The sequence below is a fragment of the Phyllobates terribilis genome, unplaced genomic scaffold (assembly GCF_046119375.1).
Source record: "Phyllobates terribilis strain yellow unplaced genomic scaffold, ASM4611937v1 Scaffold_3__8_contigs__length_932513732, whole genome shotgun sequence".
NCBI classification, from domain to species: domain Eukaryota; kingdom Metazoa; phylum Chordata; class Amphibia; order Anura; family Dendrobatidae; genus Phyllobates; species Phyllobates terribilis.
The window spans coordinates 376,123,728-376,143,840 of NW_027362763.1; the positions used below are offsets into that span (position 1 = coordinate 376,123,728).

At 42.0% G+C, this 20,113-nt stretch overlaps 1 protein-coding gene across 1 annotated transcript in view; it reads left to right on the top strand.

The window, feature by feature from the left end:
* The window catches only part of LRRC1 (leucine rich repeat containing 1), a 196,218-nt gene that overhangs the window by 134,588 nt on the left and 41,517 nt on the right, over positions 1-20,113 (top strand). Inside the window, exons 7-8 of the mRNA XM_073675417.1 lie at positions 7,824-7,898; positions 18,552-18,696. Coding sequence (XP_073531518.1) covers positions 7,824-7,898; positions 18,552-18,696 — 220 coding nt within the window. The remainder of the gene's footprint in view (positions 1-7,823; positions 7,899-18,551; positions 18,697-20,113) is intronic.

Here is a 20,113-nt window from a genome sequence, read left to right on the forward strand (position 1 = left end):
TTGCATGATACAGGACTCATGGTGGCACTCACTTTTTCTTCTGTATACTTTCGTTCTCCCCGATGTCCCAAACAGTTTGAAGGAGGCTTCATCAGTGAAAATAACTGTATGTACGTAATCTTATTGAGCTGCAGAGCTGTGGTATTAAGTTAATTTTCTCTGCTGAAACCCCTTTCAGATTGTTTAGGAAATCTGGAAAAATTGTCCGCAGAAGAAAAGGTGAATGCTACTATGGACCTCTGTCCTGTCAACACTAAAGCATCCTGAGACCATCACTGTGAGGGGTGGCTTTTCATACAAGGGCGTTGGCTCTCTCACAAGTTTGCCTAAGAACAGTGCCAAGAATAAAGAATGGTATTGAACATCCTTATGGAGCAACTTCTCCCAGCGACCCAGGAGCAATTTAGTGATGGACAATGCTTTTTCCAGCATGATGGCGCAACATGGTACAAGGCAAAAGTGATAACGAAGAGGCTCCGTTAACAAATAAGTGACATTTTGGCCAGGAAATGGCCCTGATCCCAATCCCACAGAAGTTGTGATAAACTGCAAGCGCTGATTAGACAAGAATAAGGTTCCAATTAGTCAGGATTTGGCCCAGAAGCTGAAATGCAGCATACCATGGCAAAGTACAGAACTCTTGAAAAATAAGGCAGAACAATGTAAATACTGGGTCTTTATATAAACCTGATGAATTTGTCACTAAAAGTGTAAAAGCTTATGAAATACTTTAGTAACCATAGAAACATCTGGCTAAAAGATATAAAAACACTGAAACAGCAAACTTTATGGAGACCAATATTTGTCAGTCTCAATACTTTTGGCCACATCTGTACAGAATTGATGGGAGTTTTTTGTGCTTAGTTTTCAGGGCAGCTCTACTGCCTACAACATGTAGTCCTCTTTTTAAGCATTGTGCCTGGAAATGAAATGATGGTAGTATACATATTTTATCATGTCGTTTGTAAGGTACTTGTTCCTCTAATCCTGATTTGCTGAACTATACATGTGGATAAAGGGCATCTGGCTGAAGTTTGATAGGACGGACGTTCTCTTGGTCAGAGATCAGCTCTTCACTTGCACTTTAAAAACCTAAACTCCGCTCCTCAAAACATCTCCATAATTTGCCATTATTACATCTTTAATGCTTGGAAAACCCCTCTTTTCATGAGAATACCTATGAACATGAAGCTTGCCACGAGTACATGCATTCATACTGCGATCCTGATTACTGTAGTCCCATGAACGTAGACAAAAGCATTCAGTTACTGTAGAATGCTACAGCTAGCCAATTAACCTTGACATGCCCATGTAACACTAATTCTATGCTGACTGCCCATTAAATAGAGAATCAATTTCAAGGTTTGCCTGATGACCTGTAAATCCATCAACATCTTTAATCCTGAAGGATGTGCTGAGCCCTTACGCTCCTTATAGTTCTTTCAGATTAACAAGCAAGAATAAACTGTCCATACTTTGAATCCACGGTAAAATGTTTGGAGCCGAGCCTTCTGGATCAATCAGAGAGATATCACCTTTGGACGCCTGCTCGGCTCGGCATTTGAGGGCAAATATCCCACTCTGTCTGCACAGGACATTGCCACAAATTAATTAGTTTTCTCCAGACTGTGCTTTGAGTCTCTTGGGAGAAACGCGCGGTAAGAGGTTGTTCTTTATTAAGGGCAACAAAGGTTGTGCAGAACGTCAATGCTATTCGCAACAGACATTGAGGGCAGTCACTTGCCGCTAAGGTTCGTTACCTATGGGTTGATTCACAAGTAATCACTTTGACTTTATTGATGATATGTCTCATTTGTGCAATAAACTGCACAGAGCAATTATAAGTCGCCACGTGCGTGTCCTGTATGGTGAGTAAGTGCTACTAGTCTGCAAAAGAAGTGCTGGCCAGTTCTAAAACATTACAATGCCATCTAACTTCTAATGGTTTTGTCCATTTTATTGTCTTAAGCAACCAGAAAACATTAACTACACATGCCAATGAGGCAGGTTAAGTTGTTACGTTTTCAATATTTTGTAATTGACGGTAATAAATCTGATATATTGTACACATCATTAGCGTACCAACATGGCTCATATGAAGCCAATGGATAAAGCTACAGTGCATCCACAACTTGCAAACTCCACAGTGATATTGCCCCAGTGTAATTCAACTCTTTTTAGGTTTCGTGAGACAGAAATGCGTATGGCCATCATTGTATTAAAATGGTTGTCTTATTTCGGCAGTTCCTCATTATGGTGTAATCCCTTTAACCCTTTTCTGACGTGCAGATGTATGGAGTGGGCTCAGGAGCTGAGCAGCAGATGCCGGCTGCTCTACACAGCTTGCATCTGCATGTAAAAGCTGTGATCGGAGCTGTTAACCCTTTAAATGTCTCTATCCATCTCTGACAATGGCATTTAAGGCGTTTGGTCTTGGCGGGCACTCGGTTTCAAGCTCCCATCTCTTCCCTTCGCCCACTGATAGGTTGCCATTGCATTTGGGGACATGCAGAAGTCCCAGTGGTCGCAATTTGGGTACTCCTTGGAGGCTTCAACGGAGAATGCGATTTTTACCTATATACTACAGTTTCAAATTATTTCCTATTATCACCCATTAAAAATAAAGCCATAAAATTATTTATCTGGCACAGTAAATGCCATAAAGCAGAGCAAAAATATTGAAACACCACAATTGCCATTTTTAATTACTGTGCATTATAAGGACGCTAATAACTCGGCAAACTCCATATTTATGTTGCCGTCATGATTAAAGCCTCCTGTAAGACGCGTATTATGACCTCTTAGAGAGGCACAATGTGTAAGGCTTCTGGTTTCCGGCTGTTTTCTGTTTCGTCTACTTTAGCAATGACAAGATCATAGATTTTCGAGTATCGCCTGCTAAGTTTCCTTAAAGCACCCTGAGTCATAAAGGAGGAGGCTGTTGTCCCTTCCAGCTGGTGTTTGATTTGCTCTGGGCGCACCCTGGGCTGGTTCCATGTATTCCTTCTTCATTATTGTAGGGACTTGGATTTAATTACTGTTCTGCTGCAGAGACGTACAGACCTTTCTCCTCTGTTTATAATGTATCAGTTTCTATAATTTCCCCGATGTAAAAGTAATTCTAGGTGTGTGTAATGGGTTAGACGTGTGTGCACATCACCATATACTACTGGTATAGGTAATCTGCTGGAATGTAGGACGCCCAGGCCCGTGTACACATACCCAGTTTGACAAACTAAATGTTTCATTGTCAAGTATCTTCTGGATATTACCATGTATGATCAATGATCTAGCACTGCCTACATGTTCATACACAAGTTCAACCGTACAATTAGATAACTGAAAGGGGATCCATCACCAGGTTTTTACTACCCAATCTCAGCTCGGCATAATGTAGGGGTCTCTCATAATGTAGGGGTAGAGACCCCGATTCCAGTGAAGTCACTACTGATCTGTTTGCTGTCATTTTGATATAATCACTGTTTTATCTACTGCAGATCTAGCAGTTCTCTGAATGCTGAGCTCTGTATAACCCGCCCGCACCACTGATTGGCTGTTCTCTGCCCATGTACAGTGTAAGCAGAAAGCTGCCAAAAAGTGGTGGAGGTGGGCTTATACACAGCTCATGGATATGGAGGACTACCTGGCAGCAGGTTTACTAGTCCTGTAATCTTCTGCTGATTTAAAACAGGGATTTTATCAAAACTACATTAAGCAGACCTGTGACATTGCTGGAATCGGGGCCTCTGTACCTACACTATGCTATACGCGGATTAGGTGGCAAAAACCTAGCGCCAGATTCCTTTTAAAGGGAGCGGTAGTGGACATGAGACCAGCACTCCATATACACAGTGAATTAAGTAATAGCCACACATGCTCACTACATGGGGCTTTAGGACCCCCATTCTTTGAGGGTATCAAAGCAGAAAGGTGAAACATATTGGTTATGGGATAACTCCCTTTAAATTTATCAATACCCATTTAACTTTTCTGTGAGCATGATCAATTTTAATAAGAAATAAATACTATACTCTTTTTATGGATTGGGCTTGACCAAAATCATTCCGAACCCTTGGAATTATCCCTATGTGTAATGGGTGTGTACTGTAATGGAGATGCGGATAAACATTCTGTATACAATAAAAATTAAGCTTTAATGAGATTTGACAGCCACTGGAGTATCCGAAAACCTAATTATGCACAGTATAGTAAAGTACTATGTGTATCCTTGGAAAGCTACAGAAGCTGCAGGAAAATCTCCTCCCAATGGTCAGCAGAATGGCGCTTGTCTCTATAATGTGGGAGGCTATGGGTTATGTCTGCTTTCTTCTGAGACTCCCAATTTCTCTTGGTTTTGTGCCAGACGGTCAGGGAGTTATGTATGGTACTTCTCAATTTTGTCAAAGATTTTTCCTGCTAGCTAATGGGATGGTCCAGCTAAAATAAATTTCAGTTAAAGGCTAAGTGCCCACGATGCAGAAATGCTGCATATTTTTTTCCACTTCTCCCTGACAGGAAAAACGCATGCGGATTGTGCATGCGGATTGTACATGCGGATTTTACATGCGTTTTTCTTGCCAGGTAGAAGCGTTTGTCAAGCGTCTTTAATTGCATTTCTGCATGCGAATTATCAAGCTCTTTTCCAAGCGATTTTAGCATCACTTGGAAAGTGCTTGACAACTTGGTCACACTATATAAATCCATGCAAACGGCATGGATTTATATAGTGTGACCAAGTTGGTTAAAAAAAAAAGAATAAGAATGGTAAAAGAATAAAAAATAAAGATTATACTTGCCTTCCGATGTCCTCCCGGTGGTGTGAAGGACCTGCGGTGACGTCATTGAGTCATGTGTCATGACGTCATTGAATCATGTGACCTGTCAGGTCCTTCACAACACCGTGACCCATACAACAGACCAGACGGAGCGGAGAAAACACCGGGAGGACATCAGAAGGCAAGTATAATCTTTATTTTTTATTTTAAATTCTCTGGACTCTGGATGAGAGTCTCTTCTTCTCCAAACCTGGGTACCATTCGCACATAGAATCACATAATATCCGTGTGTGCAAATGTGCTGACACGGATAATATGCGTTTCAATGGAAGTCAATGGCGGCGATTACGCTGCGTGTCCGCAAAATTAATGGACATGCTGCATATTTTTCCGCAATGATAAAACGCAGCAGAAATTTCTGCAGCATGTGCACAGCACATGCGGATTATCATTGGGGACCATGGGGCACGTATTACCAAGCGTTTAAGCGTTTTCACTGCGTTTGCATGGATTTATATAGTGTGACCAAGTTGTCAAGCACTTTTCCAAGTGATGCTAAAATCTCTTGGAAAAGCACTTGAAAACCCACATGCAGAAATGCATGCAAAAACACTTGACAAACGCTTCTACCTGGCAGGAAAAACGCATGTAAAATCCGCATGCGTTTTGCCTGCCAGGGAAAAGCGGAAAAAATATGCAGCATTTCTTCATCGTGGGCACATAGCCTAATGTCCTCAAATTAGTGTGGAATTTAATGTGCTGATATAGTCCTCAGAGCCCTGATCTTCAGCTACAAGCTTCCGTCTCAGAAGGTCATCTTCCAGCTTGTGTCCTATAAAGTATCCATCGCATTCTCAGGATGCGCCTGCGTTGCTTTTCCATTGATCCAGCCTCCATTACAGTGCGAACAACGCATGTCTTAATTGCTTCATGTAAGAGAATCAGCGACCCTTGACAAAGACCTGGGACTGGTCGGAAACGTCCAATTTAATTTTGTTGCCATTTTGTTTCATCTGACTCTTCTTATCCTTGTGTGTATACTCCATTGAATAAAACTATTTACAACTTACTTTCCCGAGAGTGCGGTGGATACATCTTCATGGATTGATTGGGTTCACAGCCTACTCCCACTGCAGCTCTCTTCCTCTTGAGTGCAGACCATCCCTCTTTATTGTGTCTCATAGGACAGAGTTTCTTATGTCAGAAAGTGACCAGGGCAGGGTGTTTTTAAAGAGGGTCTCTCAAATATAGCCAGTTTATTTTAAGTTATTCCTGCTGCTCCACTAGCTATTCCATTTTGTTTTATATCCGCCGTATGACTTCAGAGATATGAGCCTTTTTTATTTAGTACTATTTTTTTTTTTGTTCATTACCAGGATTGTGTGTGTGTGTGTGTGTGTGGGAGGGTGTCTTTAGGCTGTGCTACATAATTACCTTGTGAATAATGCCCCCTTGGTAAATACTGTAACCACTATGAACCTGCATATTGGGCACATTTAATTAAAAAGGCCCATATCACTGGAATAGTGTGGCAGATTAAAAGAATACATAAAATGAACTGAGCGATTGATCAGAAGAAGCGAGAATACAATCAAAGCAAAAACTGGTCACTTTTGATTTGTTGACTCATTAATTTGTGTTTCGATTTGTTCCTCGTTAAATGGAAGCTAATATCAAAATATGGCCTATTAAATCAGGTTTTTGTGTTTAAACGTTTTTGGGGTTTTTTAACCGCACAATCTGTATTAAAAAGGGAAAATAGAACTCTTGCAATTTTCTCCCTGGCCACTGGGGCTTTTTTAAAGCCTAATTTCCTTTTGTTTCAGGAGATAACACATAGCCACAATAGTTAGATCCAGACCCTATCTTTTGTATTGAGGTGTCTAATGAGTGTGTCCAATAGTTATTAATAATAATATTTATTTTTAAAGCGCCAACATATTTCGCAGCACTTTACAGTTTTGGAGGGTACTTGTATAGACACTAAACAGAACTCTGATATCAAAAGGAGTAAGGGCCCTGCTCATAAGTGAAGGGAGGGGAAGCAGGGTCAGCAGTGACCTCGCCTCTTGTGAGGGAGGATCCTGTGTTATCAGCTGTATATAGGTGTTACCGGTCTCTGTAATCCTGCCTCTACTGAGAACAAAACTCCTGGAAACTCTTCCTGAAAGGACAGGAAGTATCAATCCAAAAAAGCCTCCGTGGTCAGAGTGCAAATTGCAGGATTGCTCATTTTATTTTTTAATGAGATTATCATGTTCTGAAAAATAAAACATTGCCGTTTCTCAGAAGTACATGGAACACAAAAACCTGATTTAATCAAGTAGGTAATTTTCTGACTGTAACTTCTCTTTAAGGGGAATTTGTCAGCAGGTTTTTGTTTAATCTGAGAGCAGCATAATGTAAGGGCAGATACCCTGATTCCAGCAATGTGTCACAAGGCTGTTTGCCGATTTAAAACAAATTTTATTAAAAATACAACAGATTACTAGAGGAGTAGTTGTCTTGTGCCATGTAGTCCTCCTGCTTTGTAACCACTCCTCCACCACTGATTAGCAGCTTTCTGCCTATGCACAGTGTACACTGAAAGCTGTTAAGTCAGGGGTGTGGGTGAATTATACAGATATCCGCATTCAGAAAACTGGTAGATCTGCAGCAAAGAAAACTAATTTTATCAAAACGGCTACAAGCAGCCTAGTAAGTGACACATTGCTGGAATCCGGGTCTCTGCCCCTACATCCAGTGTTGGACAGAAAACTGAAGATGATGTGCGGCATCCAGAACTTGAGCTTTTAGCTGCAGATAACTGTATTAGTTGCATTTATTATTTTACAATAATATATTACAATTTTAGCTACATGTCTTAGCTGGACAGCGTCTTTAATGGTTTACGGTCTTGTGGTTTTTGTCTCTTACCAATTCTTTCTATAAGAACTAACCTCACATGCCTCCGCTTTCTGAGAAGTCTTGTTGCATTATGTGTTTGTATCAAAACCATTTTATGATCTTTTTATAAACTGCAGCTAATTATTCTTATTGGGATTGCAGCCAGAATCCATTGGATCATTACAGAGACTGAAGGACCTCTGGTTGGATGGAAACCAGCTGGCAGAATTGCCTCCGGTAAGTTCCATTTTTCCTGAATGCCACCATGTAACGAATGCTGTATTGTGAGGATGGGAACTAGCTATTGATGAGCACATCCACGTTTACTGCAAATGATTGCTGTAGGTATGTGTGTTCACTTAATGAATGTATTTATTACATATTGCTTGGTGTGTGAAAGCATCAATCTTTATATGTAAATGGAAAGCTTCATAGGTGCTATATGTCACCCTGTAGGTCCATTCTCCCTATAAAGCGATGTTCACACCTGGTGTTTTGCACTGGTTATTTTTCTGCAGCTGCGTTTTACAGCAGAAGCTCTGATCTTTCAGAAGTCTCATGCACACACAGCTTTTTTTTTTTCTTTGCTGAGCACTGCAGGGTATATGACTATCTGGAGCATGTCAATTCTTTCACCCATAGAAAGTAACGAGTGAATAAAAACGATGCGAAAAATCGCAGAATAGCATTTGTCTTGCAAAGTAAACAAACTTTATTAGCTTGTGCTGTGGACAAATCACACATGTAATCAGCCTAAAAAACCGTTATACCGTGTTTTTAATGCCAAGAATGAAGGTTTTGGCTGCAGAAAAAAAAACACCATGTGTGAACGTAGCCTTAGAATGTGCACATGAAGCTTTCCAAAGAATTTTGAAAGTGGAACTGCTCCAAATCCTCTTAAGAAACTTGGAGTTTCTGCTTAAGAAACTCAGCAAAAAGACACCATGTGCAGATAGCCCAACACCAGTTGCCCTGCTCAGTTCTTTCGTATTTAAGTATTGTCATGGGGTCATCGATGTGGCTTTGTCTAGCCATTAGGGATGAATGTATTGATTTGCAGGGGCCTGGTCCAGCAGCCAAATCGGTGTCCCATGCAGGGCTGTGGAGTCGGTAAGCCAAACCTCCGACTCCAACTCTGACTCCTCAATTTCCATGACATTGACTCCAACTCAGACTCCACGACTCTGACTCCCTCATACATGGCTCATGTTTAAGTGATACATTTACTGTAGCACAGATTAATCTCCGCTAAAAGTCTAGACCCTTAGATCAGGAATAGGACAGACATTTATAGGACATTTCATAACTTTCCCAAATTCTTATGAAAAAATACTGACTCCGACTCCACAGACCTGGTTCCATGGCCGCTGGATGGGAGCCCATCGAGCCTCCTCCTATCTGCTGACATCCCTAGCTCCTGTTTTTTTTTTTGTTTTTTTTTTATTGGTTGGCTTAGTTCATTGTCATTGTTGCAGCATGGCACATACATGACATCTCGCCAGGCCGGCTAATCAAGAGTAGCCCAGGATGCAGGCAGGTAGAAGGCAATTAAAGCGCACCTGTTTACTGAAGTGGTGGCTAGACCAGGGTTCTGCCATTCAGTTCTCTCACCTTTTAATATCTATCATCCTCTTTATAGAGTTTCAAGTCTGCTTTGGTATCAACATTGACACTATTCAGTGTCCCTATGACAACACTGATTTACCAGTACAAAGAATAGGAAGTGCTTCATAACAAACCCGGAGCAGGCTTGCTTCTCTAAGCACCGTTAAAAGTGAACATGTCTGCAAAATCAGCTATTGAATAATGTAACGTTTTATCTACAGTAAATGACATGAATGTATAGGCTAAATGCTACTCAGGTACTGTACTTTTATGCATGGTGGACACTAGAAAGCCCTTATGGAAAAAAGAATAAGAGCTCACCATGCTTTGTGAGTTGGAAGTCCATGGGAAGAGAATTGGTGGGTGCCATGACTCCAGTCATCATCCAAGATGACACATCTAGAAAAATCCTACCTCAGGGCTGCAGGTTGGTGGCAGTAAGAGTCCGGACCTTGGGCAACATGCTTTCCCCAAGCCTGTTCTAAAGTCCGGCCAAAAAGACCTGTTGGTTAAAGCCCAAAGGTTTTTTCAAGTGTAATGGAAACCGATGTAACATGTGCGCCTTTGCTGCGGACAAAACAAGAAGCTTCCACTCTTCTCGAGGAGATGTGCATTATATCCAAGAATTAATTAACTGCGATACCCACCATGTAGTATATTTTGATTTTCTGTGATTTATGAAAAGTACAATACGTAGGATGCACCACTAGAAGATTAAAACGGTAAATTTCTGAACACTTAAATAATATATCTATAAAAAAAAAAAAAAAAAAGGCTCGTACTCTGGTGCTGTCAAACATTTTGTTACTATGCATAATGGTGATTCAATGCACTTTAAATTCTTCGGTATAGAAAGAGTGCCATATCCCCTCAGAGGAGGTAGGTGGCATAAACGCCTTATGCTGTGAGAAGCATTCTGGATAATAAACTTAGATAGCAAACATCTCAAAGGTATGAATTATAGGAGCAATCTTTTTTTATATATATATTAGTTATTCCATGTACATTACTGTACGCTCCATGCTTCGTATTAAATTTGGATATCAAAATATTTCATATGTATGAACTAGAGGATAGATCTCGTATGTATAGTGATTGGTTATGTTTTGTATTTCATTGCATGTTTCTTGTTCTTGCACATCTCCTAATTACATATATTATTTTCAACCTCTCTGTGATTGGCTGTGTCTAGCTTAAAACAGGAACATTGTAATTTCATTACTATGCTATGATTAAGGGCGTCTAGGACGCCAGAAACGCGTCAGTTTTTTCTTTGTATGTTGGGTTTTATGGTATGAAGAAAAAAAAAAAAGGGTCTTTTATTTTACTCGTGGACTTGCCGCTCTCCCTTTACTAGAAAGCCCTCTTTGTATCCACACGTCCGGAAAGGCGCAAACCTGATGAGCGTGATAGTATTGCTTCTTCATGTGTCCAGTGTCTGTATCTCTACTATTCTCCGGATCTGCTGACACTGTTTTAACAGTTAATATTTCCAGCTCCAAAGTGACGTTCTAGTTGGTTCCCAGGTTGATCCAGCTGGCACGCTAATACTGTGTATTGATTTGTGGGATGTGAGGAATTAGGCAGCCGTGCTGTTTCTACATGGCAGTAACAAGTGAGCACAATAAAAGTCTAGTGAGCCAAAGGGCATCAGAGCCATCAATGACACAGGGCTCTACATGATCCCCGAACATTCCCTGGTGTGACATCCAGTCCATGCAGGCAAAGAAATCAAACCATAGATGTCCATAAGTTATGTGTAATAATGAGAAATGACCCAGGGAAAAAGTATTGAACATGCTTATTAAAATGTATTTAATACTTTGTACAAAAGCCTTTGTTGGTGATGTGATGACAGCTTCAAGATGCCTCCTGTATGGAGAAACTAGTCACATGCATTGCTCAGGTGTGATTTTGGCCCATTCTTCTACACAAACATTCTTCAAATCCTGAAGGTTCTGTGGGCTCCTTCTATGAACTCTGAGCTTTAGTTTCTTCCATACATTTTCTATTGGATTCAGGTCAGGTGATTGGCTGGGATATTCTAGCAGCTTTAATTTATTTCTCTGAAACCAATTGAGAGTTTCCTTAGCTGTGTGTTTGGGATCATTGGCTTGCTGAAATGTCCACCCTCATTTCTTCATCATCATCCTGGTAGATGGATGGCAGCAGATTTTTATCAAGACTGTATCTGTACATTTGTTCATTCATCCTTCTTTCAATGACCAGAAGTTTGACAGTGATATATGCTGAAAAACCGTTTCACACCATGATGTTCCCACCTCCAAACTTCACTGTTGGTATGGTGTTTTTGGGGTGATATACAGAGCCTTTTGGCCTCCAAACATGGTGTGTGTTATGGCATCCAAAGAGTTAAATTTTGGCCTCCTCTTACCAGTCTATATTTTCTCTTGTCTAAATGTTGTGAGCAAACTTTAAATACTTGATCATGCTTTTTGTTCAGCAATGGTGTCTTGCATGGTGAACGTGCATACAGGCCATAGAGGTTGAGTGCATTACTTATTGTTTTCTTTGAAAAATTGTAAATGCTGATTCCAGGTCTTTCTGTAGCTCTCAACAGATGGTCCTTGGCTCCTGGACAACTCTTCTGATAATTCTTTTCACTCCTCTCTGAAATCTTGTGAGGAGCACCTGGTCATGGCCGGTTTATGGTGAAATGATCTTTCCACTTCCGGATTATGGCCCCAGCAGTGCTCACTGGAGCCTTCAATAGTTTAGAAATTATTCTGTAACTAATGCCATCAGTATGTTTTGCAACATTTAAGGTTGTGAAGGTCTTGGAGACTGCTGACTGGTTTTACCCATCATGAGATGTTTCGTTGGTGGCACCTTGGTAATGAGACACCTTTTTATAGACCATCCTATAAACCAGCTGAAATTATTTTTCACTAAGTGGCAGGATTTCTTTCTAATTATTGATAGATTTCAGCTGGTGTCATGACTTTCAATGGCTTTTTGCTCCGCTTTCTTCATGCGTTCAGTACTTTTTCCCTGGGTCATGTCTCATTATTACATATAACTTAATTTAGGGACATCTTTGATTTGATTTATTTGCCTGTGTGGATTGGATGGTTTGTTACCGACATCTGGAGAGAATTTCATGTCAGTAGCACATTTAGAATTATATTTACTTAAAAAATTGTTGACGTGTTCAATACTTATTTCACCCGCATCTATAACAGAGATTATTCAAAACAGCACTAAGCAGTCCAGTAAGTGATACATCATTGGAATCAGGCTCTGTACTCTATATTATGCTGCTCTCAGATTTCCTTGCACAAACCTGCTGATAGATTCCCTTTAAAGAGGTGGCTTGTATACCTAGAGAGTTATGCTTTTAACTAATGGCGGAAGGGTAAATCCCTGGTGTTTTCTTCTTCAATTCAATAGTAAATGAATTTATTCATTTATTATTTGACTTGCTTTCCAAAGATATAAACTGTGACATTTCCGCCTGATTACTTAGTTGGCATACCCTTTGTGTGCCCTTCAACTTGACCTTATAAACAGGCAATGTGCTTTCCCATAAACAGTGTAATAAAAATTGATGTTCCTGGAGCTCCATATATTGTGCCAGTTTCGGCTGCTCACACACATGCAGGTAATGGAGAGCACCCGTGTTGGGCATGTTTTCTGGTTTTGTTGCTTCCTGGAAGCTTATTTCTTGCCTTCTATACAGCAAATGTCTTCAGATTTTGATGAAAAATAACCACTAGCAAAGCAAAATTCTCGAATGTATTGATCCCTCTTGGTTTGTGTTACCTGTGTGTGCTGCAGAATAGGCCATATTGATCAGAAGGCCTGGTTATGGATTTACAGTCTGGATTTCCTGATTTCTGCAAAATCTCATCTACACGCCGCAGATACTTTTTGCTTAGAAGTTGACCTGCACTGCAGATTTATAAATCCGTAGCATGTCAATCCTTTGTGTGGATTTTCACTGTGGATATCGCTCTTTGCAATGCATGCAGTGAAATCTGCTAAACGAGATCATCCTATAATACTTCAGGCAGAGGCAGGCATATCATTGGTGCAACCTGTGCGGCTGCACGGGGCCCCAAAAGATAAGGGGTCCCAGTTCCACCTCCAAGGCTGGTGCATTTTTAGGAGCTCTGGGGCTGCAAAGGGCCCTTTTCTGTCTGTGTCCACCAGTGACTTCAGGATGTGGTGGTTCTGTGACAAAATCCTCAAAGATTATGAATTTCACGTGATCACACGTGACAGAAATAATGTCTTTACAGGCTTTTTCAACTAGTGTATAGGCCCATACACATGAGCCTAAAGTCTGCGAAACCCGCTGATATCTGCATGAACTGCCTACAATCTAAACAGGTTCCGGATAGTATCCAAACGGAGGAAATTAACCTCCACCACCAAACTCAATCAATATAGTAACAACGAGTGTGGGATATATACAGTGCCTACAAGTAGTATTCAACCCCCTGCAGATTTAGCTGGTTTGATAAGATGCAAATAAGTTAGAGCCTTCAAACTGCAAACGAGAGTAGGTTTTATGAACAGAAGCATAAATCTTACAAACCAAAAAGTTATGTTGCTCAGTTGAATTTTATTAAATTTTAAACATAAAAGTGTGGGTCAATTATTATACAACCCCTATGTTTAATATTTTGTGGAATAACCCTTGTTTGCAATTACAGCTAATAATCGTCTTTTATAAGACCTGATCAGGCCGGCACAGGTCTGTGGAGTTATCTTGGCCCACTCCTCCATGCAGATCTTCTCCAAGTTATCTAGGTTCTTTGGGTGTCTCATGTGGACTTTATTCTTGAGCTCCTTCCACAAGTTTTCAATTGGGTTAAGGTCAGGAGACTGACTAGGCCACTCCAACACCTTGACTTTTTCCCTCTTGAACCAGGCCTTGGTTTTCTTGGCTGTGTGCTTTGGGTCGTTGTCTTGTTGGAAGATGAAATTACGACCCATCTTAAGATCCTTGATGGAGGAGCGGAGGTTCTTGGCCAAAATCTCCAGGTAGGCCGTGCTATCCATCTTCCTATGGATGCGGACCAGATGGCCAGGCCCCTTGGCAGAGAAACAGCCCCACAGCATGATGCTGCCACCACCATGCTTGACTGTAGGGATGGTATTCTTGGGGTCGTATGCAGTGCCATCCAGTCTCCAAACGTCACGTGTGTGGTTGGCACCAAAGATCTCGATCTTGGTCTCATCAGACCATAGAACCTTGAACCAGTCTGTCTCAGAGTCCTCCAAGTGATCATGAGCAAACTGTAGACGAGCCTTGACATGACGCTTTGAAAGTAAAGGTACCTTACGGGCTCGTCTGCAACGGAGACCATTGCGGTGGAGTACGTTACTTATGGTATTGACTGAAACCAATGTCCCCACTGCCATGAGATCTTCCCGGAGCTCCTTCCTTGTTGTCCTTGGGTTAGCCTTGACTCTTCGGACAAGCCTGGCCTCGGCACGGGAGGACACTTTCAAAGGCTGTCCTGGCCGTGGAAGGCTAACAGTAGTTCCATAAGCCTTCCACTTACGGATGATGCTCCCAACAGTGGAGACAGGTAGGCCCAACTCCTTGGAAAGGGTTTTGTACCCCTTGCCAGCCTTGTGACCCTCCACGATCTTGTCTCTGATGGCCTTGGAATGCTCCTTTGTCTTTCCCATGTTGACCATGTCTGAGTGCTGTTCACAAGTTTGGGGAGGGTCTTAAATAGTCAGAAAAGGCTGGCAAAAGAGATCTTTAATCCACACATGTGAAGCTCATTATTCTTGGTGCCTGAACTACTTCTTAATACTTTAGGTGGACCAAACAGAATTCTTGTGGTTTGAGGGGTTGAATAATAAATGACACTCTGAATTAACTTTTAACGTTTTAAAAAAAAAAAATAAATTTGCTGCAGTGCATTTCCCACTTCCAGGCTGATCTACAGTACAAATGTCACAATGCCAAGTTAATTCCGCATGTGTCAACCAGCTAAATCTGCAGGGGGTTGAATACTACTTGTAGGCACTGTAAATCCAAACCACCACAAAGAGTAACTAAGGTTTAAAATATATTATATTTATTGATATTCTTTAAAATTAAAGATATAAAAACAGTGGATAACCCATACCACAGATGTAGGGTGTTAAACCATGAATCATTACAAGAGATGTATATACATGCTACTACTTGGCAATATATTTGGGAGGTAAATGATACTGAATTGGGCCCTAATGTGCATAGAGAAATATCCTATTTAACAGGTGAACAGATCAATCCACATCAAAAGATATACACATGCATAATAAATAAGAGCAAACATTACCTTAAGCCAATGTTTGTATGAATGAAAGCATGGTAAACACCCACCGCTCCGACGATCGTTTTGACACCTTTTTCAAGGAGCGCTGAAATTAATTCTGCTCAATATTAATATTAACATAATTACAATTGATTATTAATATCAATTGTATCATTTACAATTTATCAGAAATAAGTATGCTGACATCCCCCTATAAACAGCCTCCTAAATACAGTATGAGCCCCTATATAGAGTGTGACCCCCACATAGCCTCCTATAGTGAGCCCCCACATAGCCCCCTATATACAGTATGAGTCACAATATAGCCTCCTATATACATGCAAACATATATACACATATGAAAGCAACAACACCTACACACCTCTTTCCTCTAGTCTAGTCTCTGGTGCACAGACTCTCTGCACAGCAGACGTGATGAAATGACGTGATCATGCCTGCTGTCTCGCAATGATTGGTGGAAGAAGAATTCGGCCGCACCGCCCTCCACCAATGTATTCACTGTTGTCTGCATCCTGTGTATGTGGGCAGCAGTGACATCTGGGCACGATCGGTGGCGGACGAGGGGATGATGCGGCCAGTGGGCCACTGTTTTCAGCCCTTCGACTGTCTCGATCTGCGGGCCAGACTGGAACAGCCAGAGGGCCCAATGTGGCTCGTGGGACGCACTTTACCCAGCTCTGGTCTGGTGTGTATGGGGGCTTCCAGACTCTTGCTCAACAGATAATGTTGGGGGAAGATAATGTTCAGGAAGTTAGAATTTTAGCACCCACTCCTTCTGCTCTTTAGAAGACCCCTGATACAGCTGACTGGGTACAGCTTTCTATGCGTTCTCCTATGGAAATATATGAAACCTTTGACAGCAGCCTGTCAATTCTTACTGTGGTTGTTCACCTTGGATTTCACTCTTTGCAGTGCATTTGTGCACATTCATCTTTAAGAATGTTATAGAGATCGGTGGCAGTACCCAAAACTGGCATTTGTCCAAAATTAGAGTGAAAAATCATAATTCATATTTTTCCCCTCCTTGTTTGTTGTCTTTGTGTTATTTTAATACTTCTGTAATATGATAGTTTATTACAATGGCCTTCTGTGCAGGGCTGTGGAGTTGGTAAGCCAAACCTCCAACTCCGACTCCTTAATTTCCATGACTCAGACTCCCTCATACATGGCTCATGTTTAAGTGATAAATTTACTGTAGCACAGATTCATCTCAGCTAAAAGTCTAGACCCTTAGATCAGGAATAGGACAGACATTTATAGGACATTTCATAACTTTCCCAAATTCTTATGAAAAAATATTCCCCACAAACTGCATTGAACTACTGCACCCAATTTATTATATATTTTAGGAGTCGGAATCGGTCCGTGTTATACCGACTCCAACTCCACCAAAATGGACTCCGACTCCAACTCCACCAAAATGGACTCCGACTCCATCTCCACCAAAATGGACTCCGACTCCATCTCCACCAAAATGGACTCCGACTCCATCTCCACCAAAATGGACCCCGACTCCATCTCCACCAAAATGGACCCCGACTCCATCTCCACCAAAATGGACTCCGACTCCATCTCCACCAAAATGGACTCCGACTCCATCTCCACCAAAATGGACTCCGACTCCATCTCCACCAAAATGGACTCCGACTCCATCTCCACCAAAATGGACTCCGACTCCATCTCCACCAAAATGGACTCCGACTCCATCTCTCCACCAAAATGGACTCCGACTCCATCTCTCCACCAAAATGGACTCCGACTCCATCTCTCCACCAAAATGGACTCCGACTCCATCTCTCCACCAAAATGGACTCCGACTCCATCTCTCCACCAAAATGGACTCCGACTCCATCTCTCCACCAAAATGGACTCCGACTCCATCTCTCCACCAAAATGGACTCCGACTCCATCTCTCCACCAAAATGGACTCCGACTCCATCTCTCCACCAAAATGGACTCCGACTCCATCTCTCCACCAAAATGGACTCCGACTCCATCTCTCCACCAAAATGGACTCCGACTCCATCTCTCCACCAAAATGGACTCCGACTCCATCTCTCCACCAAAATGGACTCCGACTCCATCTCTCCACCAAAATGGACTCCGACTCCATCTCTCCACCAAAATGGACTCCGACTCCATCTCTCCACCAAAATGGACTCCGACTCCATCTCTCCACCAAAATGGACTCCGACTCCATCTCTCCACCAAAATGGACTCCGACTCCATCTCTCCACCAAAATGGACTCCGACTCCATCTCTCCACCAAAATGGACTCCGACTCCATCTCTCCACCAAAATGGACTCCGACTCCATCTCTCCACCAAAATGGACTCCGACTCCATCTCTCCACCAAAATGGACTCCGACTCCATCTCTCCACCAAAATGGACTCCGACTCCATCTCTCCACCAAAATGGACTCCGACTCCATCTCTCCACCAAAATGGACTCCGACTCCATCTCTCCGACTCCATCTCTCCGACTCCATCTCTCCGACTCCATCTCTCCGACTCCATCTCTCCGACTCCATCTCTCCGACTCCATCTCTCCGACTCCATCTCTCTGACTCCATCTCTCCGACTCCATCTCTCCGACTCCATCTCTCCGACTCCATCTCTCCGACTCCATCTCTCTGACTCCATCTCTCTGACTCCATCTCTCTGACTCCATCTCTCCGACTCCATCTCTCCGACTCCATCTCTCCGACTCCATCTCTCTGACTCCATGACTCCGACTCCATCTCTCTGACTCCATCTCTCTGACTCCATGACTCCGACTCCATGACTCCGACTCCACAGCCCTGCTTCTGTCTTATTTAGTAGCAGTTCATCAAAGGAGATCGGAGTCATGTGCTCTTATGAAATGAGACATGGTAAAAACAACCTCGTCTCCTGTTTTAGACGGTCATCTGCCATTTGTGTTTTCTTATTGTGATGATCTTGAACTGATTTCTCTTGTATATTCTTTATCATGGTGCAGGAAATGGGAAGCCTGAAAAACCTGTTGTGTTTGGATGTGTCGGAGAACAAGCTGGAGCGCCTTCCTGAAGAGATCAGCGGGCTAATTTCACTGACCGATTTGCTTGTGTCACAGAATTTAATTGAGGTTTTACCTGATGGCATTGGTAAGACAAAACTTCATGAAGCATTTTAATAGAATTGGCATGAAATGCCTGACAGTTGGAGATGATTATTAAAAAATTTCAGGTGCCATGCTTGTGTATATCCAAGGGGCATAGACTAAGGATGCTGCAGAAAGCCGATAAATGCACAAATACTTAATTTGTCTGTATGCTAGTCACAGCAAAGCCCTTCATAAAGTAATGCCCGTAGTTCTGGCTTACACATAAGAACAATGCCCCCTGACTCCCCCCCATTAGTGTTCTCTGGGGTTTGGACACTGATGGCCTATACATAGGCTATGCCAATAATATCAGATGGGTGGGGGACTGATTCCCAGCACCACTATCAATCATCTTGTTGTAGGGGGCTCTATGCCACAGCTTCCTAATTTTTTAACAGCCTCCGCTCTGTACATTTAGAAGTGGCTGTGCTTGCTGGAGTGCTGCCTAATCCTAGTCACTTGGACACCCCATTGTATTATAGATTTCTTCTTTTTCTAATGGTAAGCAATGAATAACCAACTCCGCAAACGCCAAAGAGAGATGTTTTTGAAAATGTCACCATTGCCTAGAGTGCGTGAGGTCTTCTAAATTTCCATCTCATCCGAGTTTACAGAGTCCACGTTCAGCAAATGTGCTAGGTAAACTCCGACGCACACTCCAAATGTACCCATAGGCTCCCACCTCAATGAAATGTGTATCCTTTTTGCATATGCTAAGCTTGTTTTCTAGAGCACTGGGCATAAATTTATCTGATTGGGACAAAAAAAACCTAAATGTGAAAGACCCGAACAAGCTTGATATTCTTTCAAAACTGCTCAGCAATTGATACTTGGACAAAATTATTTATGTGCGTCCCTGACCCTGGACTAGGTAGAATACATATAACCTGTACATCATACCTTCAGCAAGGCCTTGGCAGATGGCGTATTACACAATTAATTTGGCCTGTCACACTAAAGGTAGGTGTCTTTTCAGCATGGTTTTATTTTCTGAGTTTCAGTATTCTAATCCTTAAAGGAAACCTGTCCCTTTCCCCAGGCTCCCCATACTGTCACCATGTATTTATTGATCCCTTTATTTACTTCCCAACCAGACTCGTTTCATGGACTATTGAGTTTTTTGAATATGCTTGAAATCCGTTTTTGTTTTTTTTAGACTAGGCTCGCGATATGCTGATTAGTGGGTGACTACCTGTGGATTGTCTATACCTGTCTTCACTGCACACGGTCAAGGAGGCAGAGATTGCAGAAAGCAGACAGTCACTTCGCTCTTGCAAATTGTTACTCACACCCACAGGGACATGATGACCTGATTAGCGGGACGAGTAGTCTGGGGAAAACGCCCCCTTGACTAGTTACCCGCTGATTAACATATCATAAGCACCATTATAAAATTGGTTTTAGGCATAGTCAAAAAT